The following is a 21,152-nucleotide window of genomic DNA, read 5'->3' on the forward strand; positions in this document are numbered from 1 at the left end:
TCTCTCCTCTTCTCCCCCATTTTACTGCACACGGTTTATCTGTGCGATAAAATAATCATATAATGATCATTCTTACTGTGCCAGAATACTTTACATCAGCCATATATCTTGGCTTAGTCTCAACCTACAGACCTCTGTCTCTCTGCTTCTTCCCACTAGTCTCCTCTACCTCTCGTTCGGTGTGTGTACTGCACTCCCATAAATGGACAACTTGCTGTAGGTTGTCTGACAGCAACATGCAAATGGAGGAGTATTTCAGGGTTAGCAGTTAAATTCCCACTGTGTCAGTAAACTCCCACGCAATTACTGTCTCTCCCAATATAGATGCTTCAGTGATGGGGTTGGGTGCAATTAATAGCTCTCCGTCTCTGGCCTCTAGTCCAATAGACTTAACATTGAAATGACATAGCATACATAAAATGTTATTTATAGAAATATTAAATTCTCCAGGGTTAAAAAAAAGAAACATTGCAACAAATAAAAGCGTAACCATGTTTGCAGTTTTACGAGCGTCTCCTTTTCTGGTGCTTTTTGGGCTGCAAGTGTTTTTCGGTTGAATTTCAATGGTTAGCTGCTGATGCAAATTGGCAGTAACGCTAACTGACCAGTTAAAATTCATTTCATGAAGTGCATGCATGAGCACAAGAGTGTAACAGAGCATGTTCCTGTCAACTGCTTTTTTTACTGTGTGTACCGACACAGACTCAGACCGCTAACTTTGAAACATGGATGTAGTAGCTTTCTAAATTCGTTCAGCAGTTTTTTTTAAAGGCCTCAAGGATACAGACATTTATTTTGTGAGAAATGCCAAACATAACAACAACTTTGTTTCTGAGAAAACTCTGCGGTGCCTTTAAGTTACGTTGACCATTAGCGGAGACAGACGAAGAGGCTTTGTGGCAGTCATTTCTGTCACTAAGGATGGGTGAGTCACATGCGGTAAGCTAGTCTTGACAGAATTCGAAGAGAGGCAATCCTGCTGTCACAATAAAAGCCTCAAATTTGTCAGATTGTGCAGACAATTGTATTTTCAGACTAGAGTTTAAGTCTGGCTGACTACATATTGATTGGCGAAGACAGCTGATGCCAAAACAATGAAATCCTGCAGCTTGTGAAAACTTTCTTTCACAATTTTCTCTTATATATAGCCAATTCTGTATCTTGTCTATTTGACATTGATTTGTATTATATAATTGGGTATCATTTTACAGCAGTCAGAACACATTTCACTATCACATCTTTTGTGTCATCTGGCCTCCGAAGATGACACTGTGAAAGTAGCTCAAGAGTTCTCCAACATACCATCCACTGGAGCAGAGATGGGCAAAATATTTTCTTACATTGAAGCAAAAGTTAGAAAGAAAGAGGCTTTGTGCCAGCGCTGCTTTCACATTCCAGATTATTGGGATACCTCCCTTCACCTGGACACCTGCACAGCTGTGTTTAGTGTGTTCCTATGGAAACCAAGAAGAGAGCAACAGGATCAGTAGCATGACAGTGCTTTTTTCCCCTCATTCTGATGGTCATACTCTTTCACTTTTGGATTTAAAAACAAACAAAAACAGGCCAGAAATCAAATTTCCAATACTTCTGTTAATAACAAAGGACCTGTAAAAATTAATGACATTAGCCCAAGCTGTAGGCTATTACCTTAGTGCCTATTAGCAAATGAAGAGTTCATTTGCAAAAGCAGATAACTCCGTTTTAAAAAAATTCTAGAATCTTCTTCTTTTTTTTTTTTTTTTTTTACATAAGGTGATATCAGTCAAACCAAAGTTGAATGACTTTGAGATGTAACAAAACAGACATATCTCAAAAAAATAAAGTTTTATTGGAAAAAACACTATGCAAAGAATAATTACAAAGCCTCAGCTCATTTTTTTTCAAAATGGCACTTATCTGCTTTTGCAAATTAACTCTTCAAATGTTGTTAACATTCTTAACTAATCTTGGGACCACAATGTAAAACTTCATACCTGTTAAATGTTAGCGTTGTGCATTGAACATAAAATAAAATGTTAACATTAACTTGAAGCAGTTCTTCCTCACAGGGCTGCACTAGCATGTCCCCTGTTATGTTGAAACATGTTTGATTTAGCTGTTTCAAGTTGTATTACCATGAAGAACATTTTGGTTTTCTTTTGTTTTTTAATGTCATTGACTTTCTTCAACTAAAAGCTGTGACTTGTGACTGTTTCAGCCTTGTAACCATCAGCTGTAAGTAACTAGTCGCCATTATTGCTTTGTTTGCCAACCTCACAGCTGGCGAACACAGAACTTGTGCCAAGCCAGTTTTTACATGTTTACCCTCACATTAATTCCCTTAACTCAACAACCAAAACAGTCACTGCACGCACAAGATCCAGAGAAGGAGTTGTGTTTAACTGGCATGTGAATGAGTAATTTGGAGGCTCTTTCAAGTCCTCTCTGCTAAAATCAGAGGTTAAATAGGAGCATTCCTCGCATAGCTCCATAGCCATAATGTGGAGATTAATGTGTTTGTCTAAAAGTTGAGAGTGGATAGTTGCTCAGAGTATCACAGAAACAAATCTAACCAAAAAGCTGCAGTCTTCTCTTCTCACAAAATGCTAAGCCAGCGTTAGGAACATTTCACCAAAGCCAAAAATAGATCCAGTGCTAGCTCGCACTTATACTTCAGCCCTACTCCCTAGACTTCTGCTTGATCTACTCCGTCCCTCATTTGGCTGATAAGGGCCCATTGTTTTGCTGCTTTTAACTGGAGCCTTCGTGGGAAGATAGAGGCATTATAAGGTGGTGTAATCCCAGTGGCTGTCAGGATAATATCAACTTGGCTTTAAGGCTTTTTAAGAGGCTGGCACTTAGACAGTGGGTTCTGTGCCAGGGTCTGGCAGTCTCGACAGGTAGTAATTTGACTGGTAAATGTGTCATTATAGCCATTGTAGACGGATGGGACAGACGGGAGAATGAGAAAGAGGGGGAGGAGACAAAAGAAGAGACAGTGTAAGAAGGGAGGCGGACGGGTAGAGATGAATGGTGAAATAAAATGGACAGATGCAGGGAGGGAAGGAAGAAGACGTTTTATAGTGGACAGGCTAAGACAGGCTCAACTTGTAAAAAGTCTGAAAATGTCACAAACTTGTGGCTCCAGGTTGCTCAGCTTTATGGAATGCTGTTCTGTCTGTGTTAGCTTTTGCAAAGTGTGGGTGGTCCCGTCAATGATATACACAACAATTACATTGCAATCGTACTGAGGGCCTTTTCTACCACCATTTGTGCATGGTGTAGACACAACTGTGCTGCATTCACTCCTCCACTTAATGAACAGCTCTTTTTATAGTAAATAAATCACTTTAAAAACATAATTATCTCAGGTTTATTACTCAAGTAAAATCTTGTATATATGATACACTTTGTGATCATTTTGTTGACAAACCTGCTTTTATTTTAATTTAGCGAGTGAACATTTTCCAAGAGAAAATGACACGTCTTTAAAATGATCTATAACTCATTTTTGTGCAGAATTGAACGCTAAATGAAAATGCAGTCCTCTCGGCTGCATGAATCACACATTATTTGCAACAATAACTCCAAATTTATTTGCTGCCGTGCTTGCATTACTAACAACTTTGTCTCCCTCGGCGTCCCCAGTTCTCGGAAGTATGTGATTAGATTGGTGGTGTTTGGGGGCCTTGTCGGTTTAGTTATTGCTCTCATTTTGTCTTAATTACAGTTGTATGAATGCCCCTCCAAATTTCAGAAATGACACTAAGCATACATCTAAAATATCTCTTCCTCTTTTACAGTGTAATAGCAGGGGGGAGGCAAGGCTATGTTTACTGTACAGACGGGGGGGGCTGGGTGGGAAGATGCAGTGGGGAGGGTGAGGGTTAAAAAGATCCCTTGGTTTCCTTTAGTACCTCTCCTGTGTGTGTTTGTGGACATCTGTATGTGCTCAGTAGTGTGTTTATTAGCGGGAATGCATGCGCACAAATGCTGTAATGTTGCACTTACATGCATGTGTGCAATGCATGCTTGCATACAGATGTGACTGCATATGGAGGCCCTGCTTGACCCCCCCTCCTGCAGACAGAGGGAAAGCAGGGGAGGGGGGAAGGCAGAAAGCACGCAGACGACGACACACAGGAAGCTGGGCCCAAAAAGTCGAGTCATGTCCTAGCACAGAGTTTAGCCAAGCACTGACATGTCAGTAAACAACACAGGAAAAAGTCAGTGGTAGAGATAGGGAGAGAAAGGAGAGAGGAGGGAGAGAGAGGGAGGGAAGGAGTTACGGGGTAAGAATGAGGGAGAGAAGGAAGGAGGTCACTGAGGGATGGAGGGAGGGACGACTAGCAGGGAGGGGAAGGAACAGGCATTTGCCTTTTCTGTCAGCTGAGGCTGGACTGTGGGAGACTATTACTAGAAGTTGCATTGTAACCCTGCTTGGAGAAGTCATTGTGAGAAGCTGGTATGGTGTGAAGGAAAAGCCATTGTTTGACTCAAGGTATGACAGTCACAGTTACTTCTTTGTCTCTCCAGATTCGTCCCACAGCACTTTTTCAAACATCTTGTTTTCTGCTTCACTAGTTTCACTTTCTGACTCGTATTCCATCTCAATAAACTATATAGTATTGATTCATGGCATTATTTTGTGCTGTACTTTTATTCTGCGAGCTGTCACACATCTTTTGTATTTCTCCCACTGCTGCTCAGCTTGTGTCTGTTTGCTCAGCGTCGCTGTACAGTGGATGTTGCCGGTGGTTTAGCGGGGATCGTAGATGTATGATGGGAGGCTCGGCAGCTCCTGGGTGGTCTCTTGTCCTCACAGCACAGCCAGTCACGTACCCTAGTGGGATATTTTTAGTGAAAAGTAGCTTGTAACTGATTGAGTTAACATCCTGTCTTGGCTTCTCCTCTCTCTCTCTCTCTCTCTCTCTCTTCCTACGTCTGCTCTTCTTTCTTTCATCTGGTTTCCAACATAGTTTGTGGGCAAACATCCCAGCCAGGCTGTTGTCACCAAACTGTACTTAGCTCTGTCCACTACCATGTGTGCTAGAATTGATTGTGCGTGAAGTTGTTAACATTTAAGCCAAAGAAAGAAAAAAAAAAGAGAAGGCCATCTTGTTTTTTGTTGACGAATTGTCACTATCTGGTCTGTTCATGCCTGACTTCACAATAAAAGTCAGCCTGTGTTTCATCAACCTTTAATGTGAAAGATAAGATAAGCTGTAGCTTAACAAGGATGTGGTGTGAAGACACCAAACTGTAAATATAGACAAGTAAAATTGATGAGATGGATGAGACTGATGACATTATGGATTGTGTACATGCCTTGTTTCCTGTGAGTCACCTGTGCAGTTTCAATCCAGTTAAGGAAATGTGGTGTATCGAAAACCAGACATCAGAAAACTAAGGATTTATTTGATTAGCCCTGCCCTCTTGTGACCTTCCGCCTTCCTGAAACTGAGTAAATTAACACATCTGTGTACGATGATGTCATCCCACAGGGCACAATCATGGAGGAAATGGACTTTGAGCGTCGCCGGGAGCTGCGGAGGCAGAAACGGGAGGAGATGCGCCTGGAGGCTGAACGGTAAAAACCCATTTGGTCGATTTTCATTCATTTGCAGATTAACACTCTATGATTTTTCCATTAATGCTCTAAAGATTCGGTCCTCCACAAAGGCTTAATTTGTATTTGGAGCGATAGAGGCCCTACTGTCCAGAGGGGGCGATGTTGTTGTCATTTAGTGATCTCACTGCTGAGGTTGTGTGAAGCTCAGGGAGCAGCCTGTGTTGTATAAGGCAGCTCTGGTTGTCAATGTACAGCGCACCTCCTCTGATGTTCATGCCAAGTTGGAACAAGAAGGAGCCAGATTTAATAGTTAAGACCCTCCCCTAGGTCTTTAAACTCATCGCTCAGCAAATATTGGCTTCCCCAACACACGCTGGAAGAAAGAAAAAAGCTTGATAAGAAATCTGATAAGCAATGAGATGACCTTTAAGTGGGAATGTTCAATCACGCCCTCCCTCCCTCTTTCCAATTTTCTCTCCCAGATACTGTGGCCTTGTGAACCCCCTTTGATTCAGTGGAAGAAATTGATTAAACTTAAGTTCATTTCAGTAAATTGATTGAGTGGTAACATGCCAAGTGTAGTAATCAAAAATAGTAAAAAGGCGGTTTTATTGTGAGAGCCTGATACATAGCTTGCCAAGGAGGCATTTTATAGGTCCCTTTTCACCAAAGTCTCCTCGTCTGTGCTGCAGCCAGTGCAATTAAAGATGAGGTTGATGTGGATGCAGATACTGGCCAAGGTCACTTACCTTTTTGATGTGTCTGTGAGAGGTGCTTTATTAGAGCCAGTTACTCTATCACTGATGAAAAACAAGCTGACATACTGTAAGTCTGATCACTACTGAATACATAGATATTTCTCTCTGATAATTCTTTTTTATGACACAAAGAATACGTGAGTAGCATTTACCTTGAGGAAATACCTTTTGCTCAAAGGTAAAATCGCATTTCTTGTATAAAGGAAAATGTCTACAATAATGCCCATGCACAAGGTAATAAAATTCAGATTTAAGCCGTTCATCCCCACATTGAAAATTAAAAAGTGGATCTCAGCATGGGTGTGCAGTGTTGATTATGTTTATTACAAGTTTACTTCAAGAATGTGAAATAATTTCATGCAGCAAAGAATGAAGAATGCAAACAGAGTCCGACCACTATGTCTCTATTTACTAATCACTGGTTTCATATATTGTCGCAACTCCTCAACAGTTGGTTATTTGCACATCCAGCAGTTACAGTTACACCCATTATCATTTATTTGGAGTCATGTTTCATGGGACCTGACAAATCTGAGTCAGTATTCTCCTTTTTGCTCTGCTTTGGTCCCCACCAACTCTAAAATTTAAGATAAAATGTTCTCCAGCTCCTGCCCCCAGAAAACCTTTAAAAAAATATCACAAATAAAATATAACATACAAATAGTGATGCTACTTAAATAGCTACTAAATCTACAGTCTGTGCAACCTGACACGGCTTCCCACAACTATTTGCTGGCAAGACACTTTACATTTTCGTTTTCTTTAACAGTTATAGCAATATTCTCCTTCTTGGCATCTTTTAGCTTTTACTTCTTTTAGACGTGTATGCCTCATTTCCCAGGATGCATTCTAAATAGCTGATTGAAGTGAAGGTTAATGCTGTTGTTACATTTCATGGCATACAAACCCCATAAACCCCCTGTGGCTAGAATTATTTATGCAGTCTTTGAGTGTTTATGTTACATGGAGAAGATGGAATTTCGCAAAAAAAAAAGAAAAAGAAAAGTAGACTAAGAAGAACCAACAGAGAAGAGATGAAGACTGACTGACTGACTGAGTTAGAAACCAAAGCGTGAAAAAGAGTAAGAGATGTAAGCCTCTTGCACATTTACATTTTCGGCTCAGTGGGAGTTTGTTCATGACTGTTTATTTGGTCCATGCAGCAATAATGTCGGCTGGCAGGCGACACGCCGCTCCTGTTATTGATAAAAGATTACATCTCTACATTGTTTCCATTTCTGCCAATATATCGAAACAATCAATATTTACATGCCCCTCTTGGTCAGACTAGTCAAAACCACATGTTGTCTCATTGGCCTGCTTCCATTCAACCATCACTGAGCACACTGTGAGAAGATGGAGAGCGCAGGGAGAGAAGGAGAGGGGCCATATAATAACGGCTGTAGGAATGCCAAATTCCTGGCTATTATAAGTGTTTACTGGCCAGGTCTCCATGAGCTGTTTCCTACATGCTGGGACACTGGGATTGTCTGTATGAGAGTGTGTGTGTGAGGTTTGTTTTTTTTTTAAATGTGGTGTGTTGTTTTTGTCTTGTAGCCCGTGCAGTTGCGCTAATGCCTGTCTGTGCTATGTGTGTGCATAGGGGTGAGGATGAGTGCATGCATGCAGTTAAGCATGCGGGCGTTCACTTTAGTGAGTGTGTGTCTGGATCAGCATCAGGTGATGAAGGCTTGACAAGCTCCATTCACTTTTCAACTGCATGTGTGTGTGTAAGTGTGTGTTTGGAGGGAGAACAGCCAAATCATCGCTGCTCTGTCTTACATCAGTCTCAGTTATAGTTGTGAGAAAATTATTATTGACACAGAGGTGCACAGTGGGCCTCAAGACCCTTCTAGTTCTATTCGCTAAAGAAAGCAACACACGCACAATTTTCTGCACTGCTAAGGTTTCTCACAGTCGTGTTCCTCAATTCCCTAATCCACGCCGTTCAACGCTATCAATGCTATAGACACACACGTCTCCACTGCTTCTTTTTTTTTATCTTTTCTTCTTCAGAAGAGAGCACATGGATGTGGAATTTTCCCAGTCAATTCAGTGACCAAAGGCTATTTGCTACAGCTAAAAATAGTCTTTTCTAACAGTGATAGTATGCTCTGCTGAATGCAGCCGCAGCACTTAGCTAGTTCATTGTCCCATGCTATACTGTATTCTGTAAGACAGGACACACAGTGAGCGAGTCATTACAGAATATTAAATGAGATCTGTGATACCACAGTACAACACATAACCCACAGAAAAACCACGTGTTGTTTCTATATATTTTGGTTTTTGCACAGACAAACAAAGCAGACAGGCTAGCTTTCCCGCTCTGTTTACAGTCTTTGTGCTGAGCTAAGCTAACTGACTGACTGAGAGTCGCTTCATGTTTATCACGCACAAATGTGAGTGGCATCAACCCTCTCATCTTCTCCTCTGCAGGCAAGCAAATAAGGATATTTTCCAAATTTTAAATTATTCTTTTAATGTTAAATGTAACTAAATAAGGCTTTGGTTAGCATTTCCTCTTTTGATGTTATTTTGTGTGTGTGTTTATTTTTGATTTCTGCCTGTTTTCTTCTGTCATATATCATCTCTCATTCTTTATGCATCCCATCTTTCTTCTTCTTCTCCTCCTCCTCCTCCCCTGGGGATCACTCTCTTTCTTCTCTATTCCTACTTTCCTCTTCCTCCTCCTGTCCTCTTCATCTTTTCCCACTTTCATTTTCAAACTTTCATTTTCGAACCCTGCTCCTCCTCTTTCTCCTTTTACTTTCCTCCTTTTCTTTTTTCGCCTTTGCTACCTCTAACCTTTTCCCTGCTTTGTCCTTTTTGATCTAATTCTTCTGCTTACACACCTCTACCACTCATCTCCCCATCCCTGTCCCTATTTGTCCTCACTGTCTTGTCTCCTTTCTCCCCCACATCTCTGCTCTCTTTCTCTCTCTCTCTCTCTCTCTCTCTCTCTCTCTCTCTCTCTCTCTCTCCAACACCATACTCTGCTTCCTCCTCTTTCTCTTCATCATTCCCTACATCTGTGCTGGCCCCTCCACCCGAGAGACCAGGAAGGGCCGAGGAAATAACACCCATCCTCCGTGAATGAGCCATGCTAAACAATCCCCACCCTGGATGAATGGACCCTTCCAAACATGACCCAGTCCTGCGTCGTAAACCTCTCGGTTCTGACAGGAAAAGAGACGTAGTTAGAGAGATAGAGAAAAAGGGAGGTTGATCCAGGTGTATGCCAACTTCGCATTTAGCACTTCCGCTTGGACGTGATTTCAGCTTTTGTTGGAAGCATGATTTTACCCTTTTCTCAAAACGTGTCAAATTTGATATTCATGTTTAATTTGCATGCTATACTGCCTCATTCATCTGTGAGTGAGAATGCATACGGTCTAGGGGAATTCTACCATGGCCAACATTGTGTATTCTTGGAGCCAGCCCAGCAGAGAGCAGGGAGGGGAGGAGAGGCAGACGGGCTACGATGTGGTTCTTTGGGCCGGCGATAGGAAGGGAAATAGTCCAGCGTGGGAATGGGTCAGCATTTCTGACAGCGCAGGCTCCCACCCTCTTTCCCTCTCCCTCCATCCCGTCCTTCCCTAGTCTCTCCTCTCCTTTTCTCTCTCTTTCCATCGTCCTCTTTTTTTTTACTTTTTCTCCCTCCGTTCCCTCTCTTCCCTCGCTTGCTGAGGAGGGGTGAAGAAGTCTTTTCTCATGGGCTTTTCCCAAATTGTTTTCACTGACATTTCTGAGATATTTTGCTGTAAAGAAAATATTTGGACATATTTCTCCCTAATAGGCTCACTGATGGCCATGTTTTGTGTGCCTGTGCTATCCACGCAGACAGTTGCTTTGTGAATGGAGAATCCTGCTTATATCAGCTTTTCTCTTTTACAGTACACACCATGTGAAACATTCGGGTTAAATGCAAAATGTATGCGCATATGTTACTTAACTTTTGATTTCCTTTTAGATACATCAGCCACTATATGTAAAACCAAGTGAGTAAGTTTATATTAGCTGTCAGTCAGCAGTGTGTACGTGGTTTACTGTATTTGACCACCCACGAAAAGAGCATCTGCTGACTATATACGGACAGATGCACATACCTGCAGTTTGTTACTGTGGCTACACATCATTCTGTACAGGAAAACATGTAGTCTGTGATAAAATCTGCAGATTACTCCTTTTTCCATTATCGTGCACGCCCTTTCCTTTCCCGTCTTTCATTTCCCACTTCTCCTCTTTATTCTCACTCTCCATTTCATTTGCTCTTTCTGTTCCTCTCCTTTTTTTTCCCTCCCCCCTTCCAGCTCTCCCCATATTTCTGTGTCAGTATGCTGATAGAGTTTGGGGCCTAGGTAAGGAGAGGGATATTAAATCAGGGCTTTGGTTGTGTATGCGTCTTTAGCCAAGGTTGTGATTGACAGGAATGCTAATTCAGCTTTTAGGAGTTTGTGCTTCTCTCCTACTGAGGAATCTTTAACCCTGAGATTGTCGTCGTCACCGTCACCAAGGACTCTTTTGTTCCATTTTTAGCTGTTGTCGTTTTCTCTTTCTCATGACATTTGGTGCTGTTTCTGGGACGGCGCAGTCCTTAGGGAGTTAAGGCAGTTGTTTCGCAACTTTATTTTTTTTTGACTTGAAGAAACAACATATCAATCTGACATTTTAATAAGGGTTAATGTTCTTTCTACTACGGGGGATCTCAATTGAAATTGATGGAATATGAATAAAACTGAAAACAAAGATTTATGGAGAAACAATTTATTTAAAGTGAAACTCTCTAACTTTCTGAAAGAAGAAATAACAGACTGTTCCTCTTACTAATAAAAGTTAAATAAGCAATAAACCACATTTGCCCAATTCAGTGCACACAGGGGGGTTTTGGCTACAGATTTAATTGACTTAACTGGTTTATGTTAGCTAATATTAGCAAACTGCCGATACTGTGATACTTGCATGCAAAGTTTTAGCATCATATGTCACTATGGTAACAGTGACTGATATGATGTAAAAGTCACCCCTAGCTTAAAAGTGGAAGAGTCTAACTTCCGTCTGGATTTGACCAAGGTTTCAGTGGTCAAAGATGCAGAGTTATCAGAATAAGCACATGCTCATGCACATGTGTAAAGCATTGCCTGACGTCACTGATGTCATCGTCCCGTAGGTCCGGCCTGGGCGTTAACAGATTCATCTGTTCTGTTATGACAACATTACTAATCTGAAAGAGAGAAACAGGAGATGGAGGGGCACAGTGTAGGGGAAGTAAAGGAAGAGGAAAACTGTTGTTCACGAGCTGTAAAACTTCACATAAACCTCCGAGCCTCTTTGGCTTGGTTAACCACACATGTTGCAATTAACATGCAATAGCACGCTTCGCTAGACGACCTCAAAGGCTGCGCTGTGACGTTAGGTAGCTAGGCATGTGGGTAGCAGTGCGAGTGTAAAGGTCAGTAGGGCCAACACAGATCAAGCATAGAGCTGAGTTCATAGACGTCAGGTGGCCAGACAAACAGCAGTTTGGAAACTGATTTAATGCTAAGGAAGGGTAAAACTGTCTCAGGTAGCCCTGCAATCCCCAGTTTATGATGCTTTTCTGTGTAATCTAGTATCAAATATACTCAACTTTTTGGGTGTTGCCTCTTTCCTTTAACCTGTCTACTTCCACTCCAGATAGATTTCCTGCTATTTTACAGCATGACTTTGCACTGGCCCCAGAGAAAGGCCCGAACAGGCTGTGTTTAATCGAATTTAAGCACATAAATATACAGTAGCTCGCTGGCCAACTAGATTGAGAACAATGGAGTTGTGTTTGACGATTGCATGCAGCCGCACCCTTTACATAATCCACTGCATTTATTACAGACATGCATAATCCACTGCATGTCTGCTTTGGATTTTGGCAAGAGGGTGAGTTGAGAAAGAAGAAGTAAAAAACAGATGTTTACCAATGTTCTTTTTTGGCATGACTTGGCATGACCTTGCTATCTACTGTGTGCTTGACCAGTCATGCATAGTCATAATAAAGTAAACTGAAAATTCAAGGGACATCACCAGCAGCTGTGTACAACACTACTGATATATTAATGGGTTGGGTTCATCTAATTATTTGCAAACATTCTTCGGTTGTGAGAAGCTGTATTCAAAAAGTATCTTGCACAGCTTATATAGCATAACATTCAAACACAGTTGGCTCTATGGAATCCTTTTTTGGAAAAGACCGGTATGTTTTTTTCTGTTTTCTATTAAAAAAAAAATGTATTCCACACCTATATTTGTCTATAAAGTGTATGGCTACAGCTAGAAGTCTGTAGTTTAGCTTAGCTTAAAAAGTAAACAACAGCAAACAACTACTGTGCTTGTTTTGAAATGTAAATACTTGAGTCATACTCGACATAATGTGTTACATAGTTTCAGAGGCATTGGTAGGAAGATACTCCCCTGCATCCAGCCTTTGTGATGAGCTAAACTAAGCTGCTCCTTTGTAGCATCATGTTTGGGCCACAGATATCAGAGTAGTGTTCATTTCCGCATGTAACTTTTACCGAAAAAGCAAAATAAGCATATTTTGCAAAATGTTGAACAGTTCCTTTAAACTTGGAAGCTTGTGTGGAGATGAATGTCTCACAAAACTGAGCTCATGTCTCCAGTTTTATGAAAACAAGAAGCAGTGTCTTTAAAACAGAGCTTGTTTCACATACATGAGCAGAAAATATAGCTAAGTAGTTTTGACACAAGGTATTTTTTAACTTGTGATTTCTAGATTTAATGTAATATTGAATTCCTCATAGAAACTTTTAAGGCTAGTGGTGGTTTTGCGGCACACAAACACACTTAAACACACACACACACACACACACACACACACACACACACACACACCCCTACCCAGTTTGATGTATTTCAACACAAAGCAGACCAGTATAAACTGTGGGCCAGAAACTCAGTTTCTCTCCTCCTCTCTAATCCTCAGCCAAGCCATGTCTGAGTTTTATCAGCTCATGAAAACTGCTGCCATGATAAGATGTATTAGTTGTTGCACAGCTTACAGGTCAGCTTGATAGGAGAGAGGGAGATAGAAAAAAACGAAACTTTGGACAAATCCAGCCGGTTTGGTCACTGCGATGATTACAGTCCAATTTAAAGGATTGTTCACTTTGAAGTTTTTAACTGTGGAGTTAAACGGAGGAAGGGAAGAAGCAGATGAAAGAGTGAAAGAACGAGTTTGAGGGGGAAAAAAAGAAAATGTCTCTCTTTGTCTCCTGACTCTCTCTCTCTCTCTCTCTCTATTTCTTTCTTCTTTTGTCTCCCTCAGGTTGGCGAGGAATGACGATGATGAAGAGGAGGCAGCCCGCGAGAGGAGGCGCAGGGCACGCCAGGAGAGGCTGAAGAGCAGGGAGGGCGAGGAGCCCAGCGGACAGCCAGACAGCCTGGTCATGACCAACAGCCACAGGTGACACAAATAGCAACACAAGCTCTGTGGGTGATATATATGTAGTCAGCAGCCGACTGCTTGGCTCCCAATTCTTTTTATTACTGTCATATCATCCTGCCTGGTTAAAGGACCTGTACCTCAGTGATAAATAATGCATGTGGGTCCCTCTCTGTGTGAGAAAATGAGGAAGAATCCCGAGGGAACAAATGTTAGATGTGGGGATTATTTGAAGACTTCTGGGATGTGGGAAGTGTCAGCTGGATGTCAAGCTTTTTGTTCTTACACAGTAAATACACAGTTCACAGAGGGAATGGTGGCAGAAACTTACTTCTTGAAATGATTGGGGTAATGTTTGAAACAAAAGTCAAGAAATAGAAGCTGCACTCTCGTTTTTGGCCTTTTTCTTTTGTCCTGTACCTAATGGTGTCCTGCCCATATTGGTTTGTAAGACACTATTCAACAGCGATAATCAGGATGGCCACAAAGCAACAAATACTGTATTACAAATTTCAGAAAAACACTCCAATTTTATATACAAACTGAATATAACATTCTCTGTCTTTAATTGTCATGCTTTTTCCAGAAGTCTTATGAAAAACAAAACTCTCCTTCTCAAAGAGACAACTCAACGTATCACCATCGAACAACCAAAAATACATCGGTGTTCTTACACTGAATTTCAAATTGTTGCACATCCTTAACAACACCAAGGTCACGTAGAATACAAAGACACTGCTCCTCAGGGCTACCTTTATATCTGCCTACTTCAATTGGCAGTGATAAGGTACCAGTTCTTAACTCGGGCACACAGGGAGCTCTCTTAAAATTTAGTCTCACACAAGGCTCTGTGTAATAATCTTCTTTAATTTTGCACATAATTCTTCAGTTTAACTTATTATAGCCTGCTCTTTCCCTGTGAGGATGTAGGTCTTATTTTTTGTTTTTATTTTACACCACAAATTGTTCATTAAAATAAAATGTAAATCAAAAACAGAGCATATAGCAGCAACATCTTGACAAACTCAACAACCACAAGAGCTGAATCCCACTCCCTGTCCTTCCGCAGCTGTCCATATCACAACCAACTTATGATCTCATGGCTATCCATCATCCAAACTGTCATAGGTACAAAGGAGCTAAATATCCATCTCTATGCATTTTGAGACTATGAGATCAATTGCCTTGGCTGCAGTGGAAGTGGTGGTGGGCTGCTCTGACATCTACCAACACAGACGATGCTTTGTGGCCATGAATATTTCCCCTCTATGAGCTCAGAGATACATCCTGGGTCCGGTCGAACAACAAGGGGATTGTGCGGGAGGATGCTGAGGCAGGATCTAGTGCTGACCAGCCATTGTTGATTGTGTAGATTCAAGGATAATGTTTGCCAGACTTTTAGGTCAGAATTTGAATCGTGAGTAGCACAGTCTGCTGACGGCTTTTTGTTTATGTGCATCATCATTTTTGGTTAGCTACTGTATTAGTGAGTGTATGGATACAGACTAAGGAGAATCAAGGAGAACTTTGCTGATTCATCATTTATTTTCAGTCTTGACCATGAGTTTATATTTCAAAATTTTAAAGGTGCAGCCCTGTCAATTAAGCCATATATCAGCAGCCACGTTTCTACAGTATGTTACAATGCATACACTATACTGTAAGATTGCTTGACCTTTTTAACCTTCTTTCCCATGCTTTCTGCGGGGGTCATAGCCACTGTGGGTCAGTTGTCAGTTAGTCAGTTAGTTTATCTGACTGACAACTTTACATACTTAAAGAGACCCCGAGAAGTTTGCTTTTGGTTATAAAAGAGTCTCATACTAATAATAAATATATCGTTGTTTTGATATTATTATTTAGTGGTCGGCTCGCCCAGCATTTCCTAGTTTCGGTTTCCCGGATGCTGCCCGGCAGGTCATGGGAATAACGCCGTTTATGGACGGAACTACGACGGCATTTGATTGTCTTCGAACCTCCGACTTTCATTCTTGATTAATGAAATCATTCTTGAAAAATGCGTTCGCTTTCGTCCGTCTTGAGCCGGTCCAAGAATTTCACCGTGTGCGCGGAGGCTCTTGGGAAATGTAGTGTGAAAAGTAGGCTACTTCGCTTTCCGAAACTCCTCGTAGTCCCTTTAAATTCAAACCGCTTATAATGAATCTGAAGTCTTCACTACGTGTCTGTAAACAAATATGAAGCAGTTAGAGGTTACAGCCTTTGCTCAAGGGCAGCTAAAGGGTAACAGGACATAATATTATGCACTCTCTCACCACTTACGTCTGCTGCTCTGACCTCAATGCTTCCTCCTCATTAACACAGTGAAATGTTTGTCTCCTTTCTCCCTCTCCCTCTCTCTCTCTCTCTCTCTCCCTCTAGTGTGACAGAGACAGTGTCTGTGAGCAGCTCTTATGGAGGCGGCGGGGACGACGACGACCAAGCCCTGCAGGAGCGCATGGCCAAGCGCGAGGAGAGACGGCAGAGACGCATGAAAGAGGCGCTGGAGAGACAGAGGCAGGACCCCACCGGGACAGAGGACAACGGCAGTGTCACCACGGAGAAAAACAACGAGGAAGAGGAGGAGAGGCCCTCCTCCTGCCGTAGGGGTCGTTACCGTGACAATGAGGAAGAGGAGGAGAAGACATACACATACGGCTCAAGGAGAGAGGAGAAGGAGCAAGAGGAGCCCAGAGAGGAAGAGGAGGCTGCTCCTCAGGGTGGAGAGGAAGCAGAGGAGGCTGTAGATGATGATGAGGAGGAGGAGGAGGAGAAGGTGGAGGTGGAGGAAAAGCCGAGAAGGTCTTACTTGAGAGAAGAGGTGAGTCATCTGCTTATTGCTGCCCATGTGTTGTAGCAATTTGTTCTGCTTTTATGGCTGACAGACCCTGCCAATGTGATGCTTGTTTTTGTAGGAATCAGCCGAAGAGCCTCAAAGTCAGAACGAGGTATGGTCATTGATCTGTTGACTTTGAGATGCACACTGTTGAGCTGATCCCTGCTCTCTGTTTCAAAGAACCGCTGTAATCCTTTCCTGTAGGAACTCGCTGAAGAAGAAACACAGTCAGTAGTCAGTGAGAGTTCAAATCAGGCCAAGTCAGCAAATACAGAGGAGGAGGAGGAGGTGGAGGAGGATGCAGTAGAATCAGGGGAGGCTGAAGAGCTACCTGATGATGAAAATGTAGATAAATCATCAGAGAACAAGCCTATGTCACTCATAAATGACAGTGAAGAGGACAAAGAAGTATGTGAGATACTACACTCAGAGGATAATGAGGTATCATACATGTGGTAAGAGTTTCAGTAGAGGTGTAATGCACTGCACAGGAAAACTCTCTGGGTAATTTCACTGTCCTGATGAGATATGTAAGGACTAATGGACAAAAAAATTGCTCTTAATAAGACTCATCATGTTGAGTTTGTGATGTATGCCGGAGCCAGACACTGAAATTACCCAGACACCTTGTGTCGTCACGGCGTGGTGGTTTGCACCATTTGCAAACTGGAGGTAACCGAGCCAACGCTTTATGAGGTGTGGTTGTAGCAGTGTGGTCGGATTGTTAATAAGGTTAATGCTATGCACAGAGTGGTCACACTGTGTGTTTTTTTGGTTTTTTTTCTGCACGTCTTCCACCTCAGCCATGAGAGCAGCAACACTTCACATCAAACCGACTCCACTCCAAAAACTGACTGTAGTTATATTTGATATAATCTGTATCTATACTGCAAAGAGCAGCACTAATGAGATCACTGAGCCATTATATTTTGTGGGTACTTGCAGTCAACTGTTTTAGGCCACACTAAAAAAATATATATAAATTATTTAAAAAGTAAGAAGCCAATTGTTCTATTACTTTGGAAATGTAAAATTAATAGTCATCAGTCTACTTTTTCCTTTCTGCTGTAGTTGATTGTTTTTCAAGTCTATACGAGCATCTGAACTGTTTTAACTACTCAAGTGAGCACTTTTCAGTTTGAATTCTTGAGTAGTGAGTCTTTAAAGTAAAGACCCTTATGGACTAAAGGTTTTATTTTGTATTTTGTAGTCAGTGTGGGTGTATCGGAGCTCCTCTGACCACAGCTCTTCAGTTTCAGGATGCTTTTTATAGTGTAAACAACAGCACTCAAAGGCAGCTCATGCTCCTCAGCACTTTCTCTGTCAGAATAAAGACATTTATTATTCCTCAGTTATAATAGTAGTTTTTTTTTCTCCGTTTCTGTGCTTTTATTAAAAACCTGTGTGTCGGAAACATCCACCAAAACAGATAGACAGCAGCATCAGCAAGACATTCTGTATGTTCTGTGCTGCAGGTTAAAAGAGGTACTGGTATGTTTTTTTAATCATGTGACTGGCAGTTATAGATACACATGATAGTCATAATTTATAAAACTTAATCTATGTCTTTAAAAGTAGAAAATATCCAGCTGGAGACACTCCCAGGTTGATCGCATGTTATAAAATCATGTGTCAGCAGTAATTCTGGAGTGGACACCGTTTGATGTGATGTTCTGTGTTATTTCCTTTCGGGTGTGCTCTCTTTCTCGTGTGACGTCCTGCTGTGCCGCTCGGTGGATCCCGTCCGTTCAAGCCGACCCACCGATCACGTGTGCTCACTGTCCCGGTGGTTGTTTGTGTGCAGGTGGATGAGAGAGGCGGGGCCAGGGAGGAGAGGGAGGAGAGGGAGGAGCAGAGGAAGCAGAACGGAGGGCTGCACGAAGAGGCGGCTCCCAAACAACACAGGAAACCCGAGAGGACCCTCAGGTGCACAGACACACACCGACACACACAAAGTCACGGCCTGGTTCTCACTCTGCGGCCAAAAATCTCATGAAATATTCAAGCAACTCTTGTTTTCCCCAAAACCAAATTCCTACGATTTGTGTGATAATTTGCTGCCAAGAAAGAAAATCTAAATAATTTCATTTGTTTCTTTCTCTCACACAGAGTCACCAGCACGAATATCAATGTTTTATGCCAGAACAAATATTCAATATTTAGTCTCCTGCGTTTTTCAATATTTTACCACTCGAATTTTCAGACTTCAAACATATGCACAAGGATTGCAACCAGTGGTATTTTCATTATTAATTCATCTGCCAGTTATTTTTTATTTTTGTTTCATTATTATTATTTGGCTTGAAAAATGTTGCAAACTATTACTCCATAACCAAATGTCTGCTGATTATTTTGTTGGCAATCCACTCGTATCATTTCAGCTCTAATACCTACCACATTTTTGTCGAAAAGGTCTTGTCCTTTTTATCTTAAAAGTAATTTAACAGTGAAAGGTAGCACACTGAATCCCAATTTTCCATTCTTCATAAGCTGATATATCAGTGCCTCTCTACACTCCACCAGCTGTGGAAAAACACTGCAGTAACTTTATATTCTTGACTTAAAGGTCAGCTGGAAAGATCAAGTTACCTAACAGAGATCACTGTTACTTTTCCAAAATAAGATGCAACAAAAAGACTTATAAGGAAAAAAAACCTTACACTATGATCACATAAAATCAAAACAAATGTTAGTATTTACTATGTAATACTATGGCAGAAGACTGGGTCTTATTTTTAACTGATATTACAGACTGACTTTTATTGTTTGTTGTTTCAGTATTGGCTAAGGCATCTGCAAAATATCTGAATAGTGTGAATAGGATATTCTAGCAAAAAAGCTGTTTTTATGAATCATTCAGGCATAGCAGAGTGGTGTGTGTTTTTAACCTGCACCACCTACAGTAATGTAAATCTCCAGCGTGAAGCACTGAATGAAACTTCAGCTGAGCTGTAACCTTATCTCTGCAGTGGTGATTGTTGGTATTTGTACGGGTGTACGCCGCAAATGCACTTGTCTGTCTGTGTTTGCTCATCCAAATCCTTCAAGCGTATCTTTAAATATTCAGTTTGTATCAAATTTCAGGTGTTAACCTGCATGTCAACCTGCATTTGTGCACTGACCTGTTGTGTTGTGCATCTGTCCCAGTCGCGGCAGTGTACGCTCCCCCGAGGTGTCCGCGGCCGACGACCAGGACGACGCTGCCCGCCTCGAGGCAGAGCGCAAGCTTGAGGAGCTGAAGCGCCGCCGTGACGACGCGGAGAGTGAGGAGTTTGAGAGGATGAGGCACAAGCAGCAGGAGGCCGAAGTCGAGCTGGAGGAGCTGAAGAGGAAGAGGGAGGAGAGGAGGAAGGTGCTGGAGGAGGAGGAGAGGCAGAAGAAGCAGGAGGAGGCGGAGAGGAAAGCCAAAGAGGAGGTAGGGAGAGGAGAGGAGAGGCATGTGTGGATGAGGTCATTTTATGGACTGAGTTTGATTAGTGCTGCTCTGAAATTAATATGTTTCTCACATTTTGTTTAGGATTATATAATTCTGCAACTATTGTGCATATTTTTTATTTTTGGTGGAAAAAGCATCCAGGCCTCTGGGTGTGTGTTTTCTATGGCAGCAGTTGACTGGCATTTCACTGGCACACTTCAGAAGTTGGCATATTACAGGAGTTGACATCATGTCAACTTCTGTAATACACAAGTGCAAGTGACTGAAACATGACATGCCACATGGCGCTGGTAATCTGCCGTCAGCGCTTTAAGACTACTGTCCCCTTACCACAGTTCAACACTCCTTCATCCTGTTAAGTTTGTCTTTCACTCACTAACAAGATAGGCTAACTAGCTTCCACCCAGACACTTGCTATTATTAGCACCGATTCCCAGCAGACAGCACTTTTTATTGATGTTATTTCAGCATCTGCTGAGTCATTGGCAGTTTGTGCACATTCACTGCTGTGTTCATGCTACATTAGAAAGAAGAAGGTCTTGCTAATGTTAGCCGGCTCTTTTTTTTTTTTTTTTTTAAGATGATAAGATCCACCTGCACTGATCGCCCACTGGGGAAATTCAATTAGACACAGCAGCACAAGGGAATGTAGAAACATCAAAGAAAGCATAATTCCCATGCATACCTATGCATCAGAGATGAGTTATTCAATTAAAATTAAGTAGTAGACAGATGTATTTAATATACATGTTCAGCAGTGGTGTGTGATTCTGGCAGTCAACACATCCCAGAGGTCACTGGGTGCTGTGACGAGTCTGATAGCATGAATCAGCCTCCTGAGTGCACTGAGGCATGTGGGTGAAGAGTCTGGCTGAATGTGCCACACAGCCGCCTCAGCTTGGCACAGAAAAGATAAGAAGGGTCGTCCATGATAGCCGTCAGCTTCCCTCTTATCCAGCTGTCCTGCACCGACACAGAGCTGGCCTTCTTCACCATTTCTGCCCTGTTCGTTGGCACCACAAGTCCTAATGCCACTTCCCCAGCTACATAATAACACTACAGGCTGTTAGAGCATCCCTGTCAGCCTAATGCACACACAGTGAGGCCCTGTGCATCTGTGACAAGTCCAGAAGTTA

General features: G+C 41.9%; 1 protein-coding gene across 6 annotated transcripts in view; it reads left to right on the forward strand.

The window, feature by feature from the left end:
* The window catches only part of cald1a (caldesmon 1a), a 57,587-nt gene that overhangs the window by 22,166 nt on the left and 14,269 nt on the right, over positions 1–21,152 (forward strand). For 4 of the 6 annotated variants that reach the window (XR_014596396.1, XR_014596397.1, XM_083999760.1 and 1 more), the window contains exons 1-7: positions 4,337–4,483; positions 5,487–5,572; positions 13,631–13,768; positions 16,127–16,565; positions 16,660–16,692; positions 18,385–18,506; positions 19,728–19,995. Coding sequence is in view for 4 of the 6 variants with exons in the window: in XM_083999760.1 (XP_083855886.1) it covers positions 5,496–5,572; positions 13,631–13,768; positions 16,127–16,565; positions 16,660–16,692; positions 18,385–18,506; positions 19,728–19,995 (1,077 nt within the window). In the remaining 2 variants the exon portion in view is untranslated. Of the gene's footprint in view, positions 1–4,336; positions 4,484–5,486; positions 5,573–13,630; positions 13,769–16,126; positions 16,566–16,659; positions 16,693–18,384; positions 18,507–19,727; positions 19,996–21,152 lie in introns of those variants that run through there. The other 2 variants (XM_083999761.1, XM_083999763.1) reach the window with 2 other exon arrangements.

The sequence above is a fragment of the Trachurus trachurus genome (genome assembly GCF_905171665.1).
Source record: "Trachurus trachurus genome assembly, chromosome: 23".
Taxonomy (NCBI): Eukaryota; Metazoa; Chordata; class Actinopteri; order Carangiformes; family Carangidae; genus Trachurus; species Trachurus trachurus.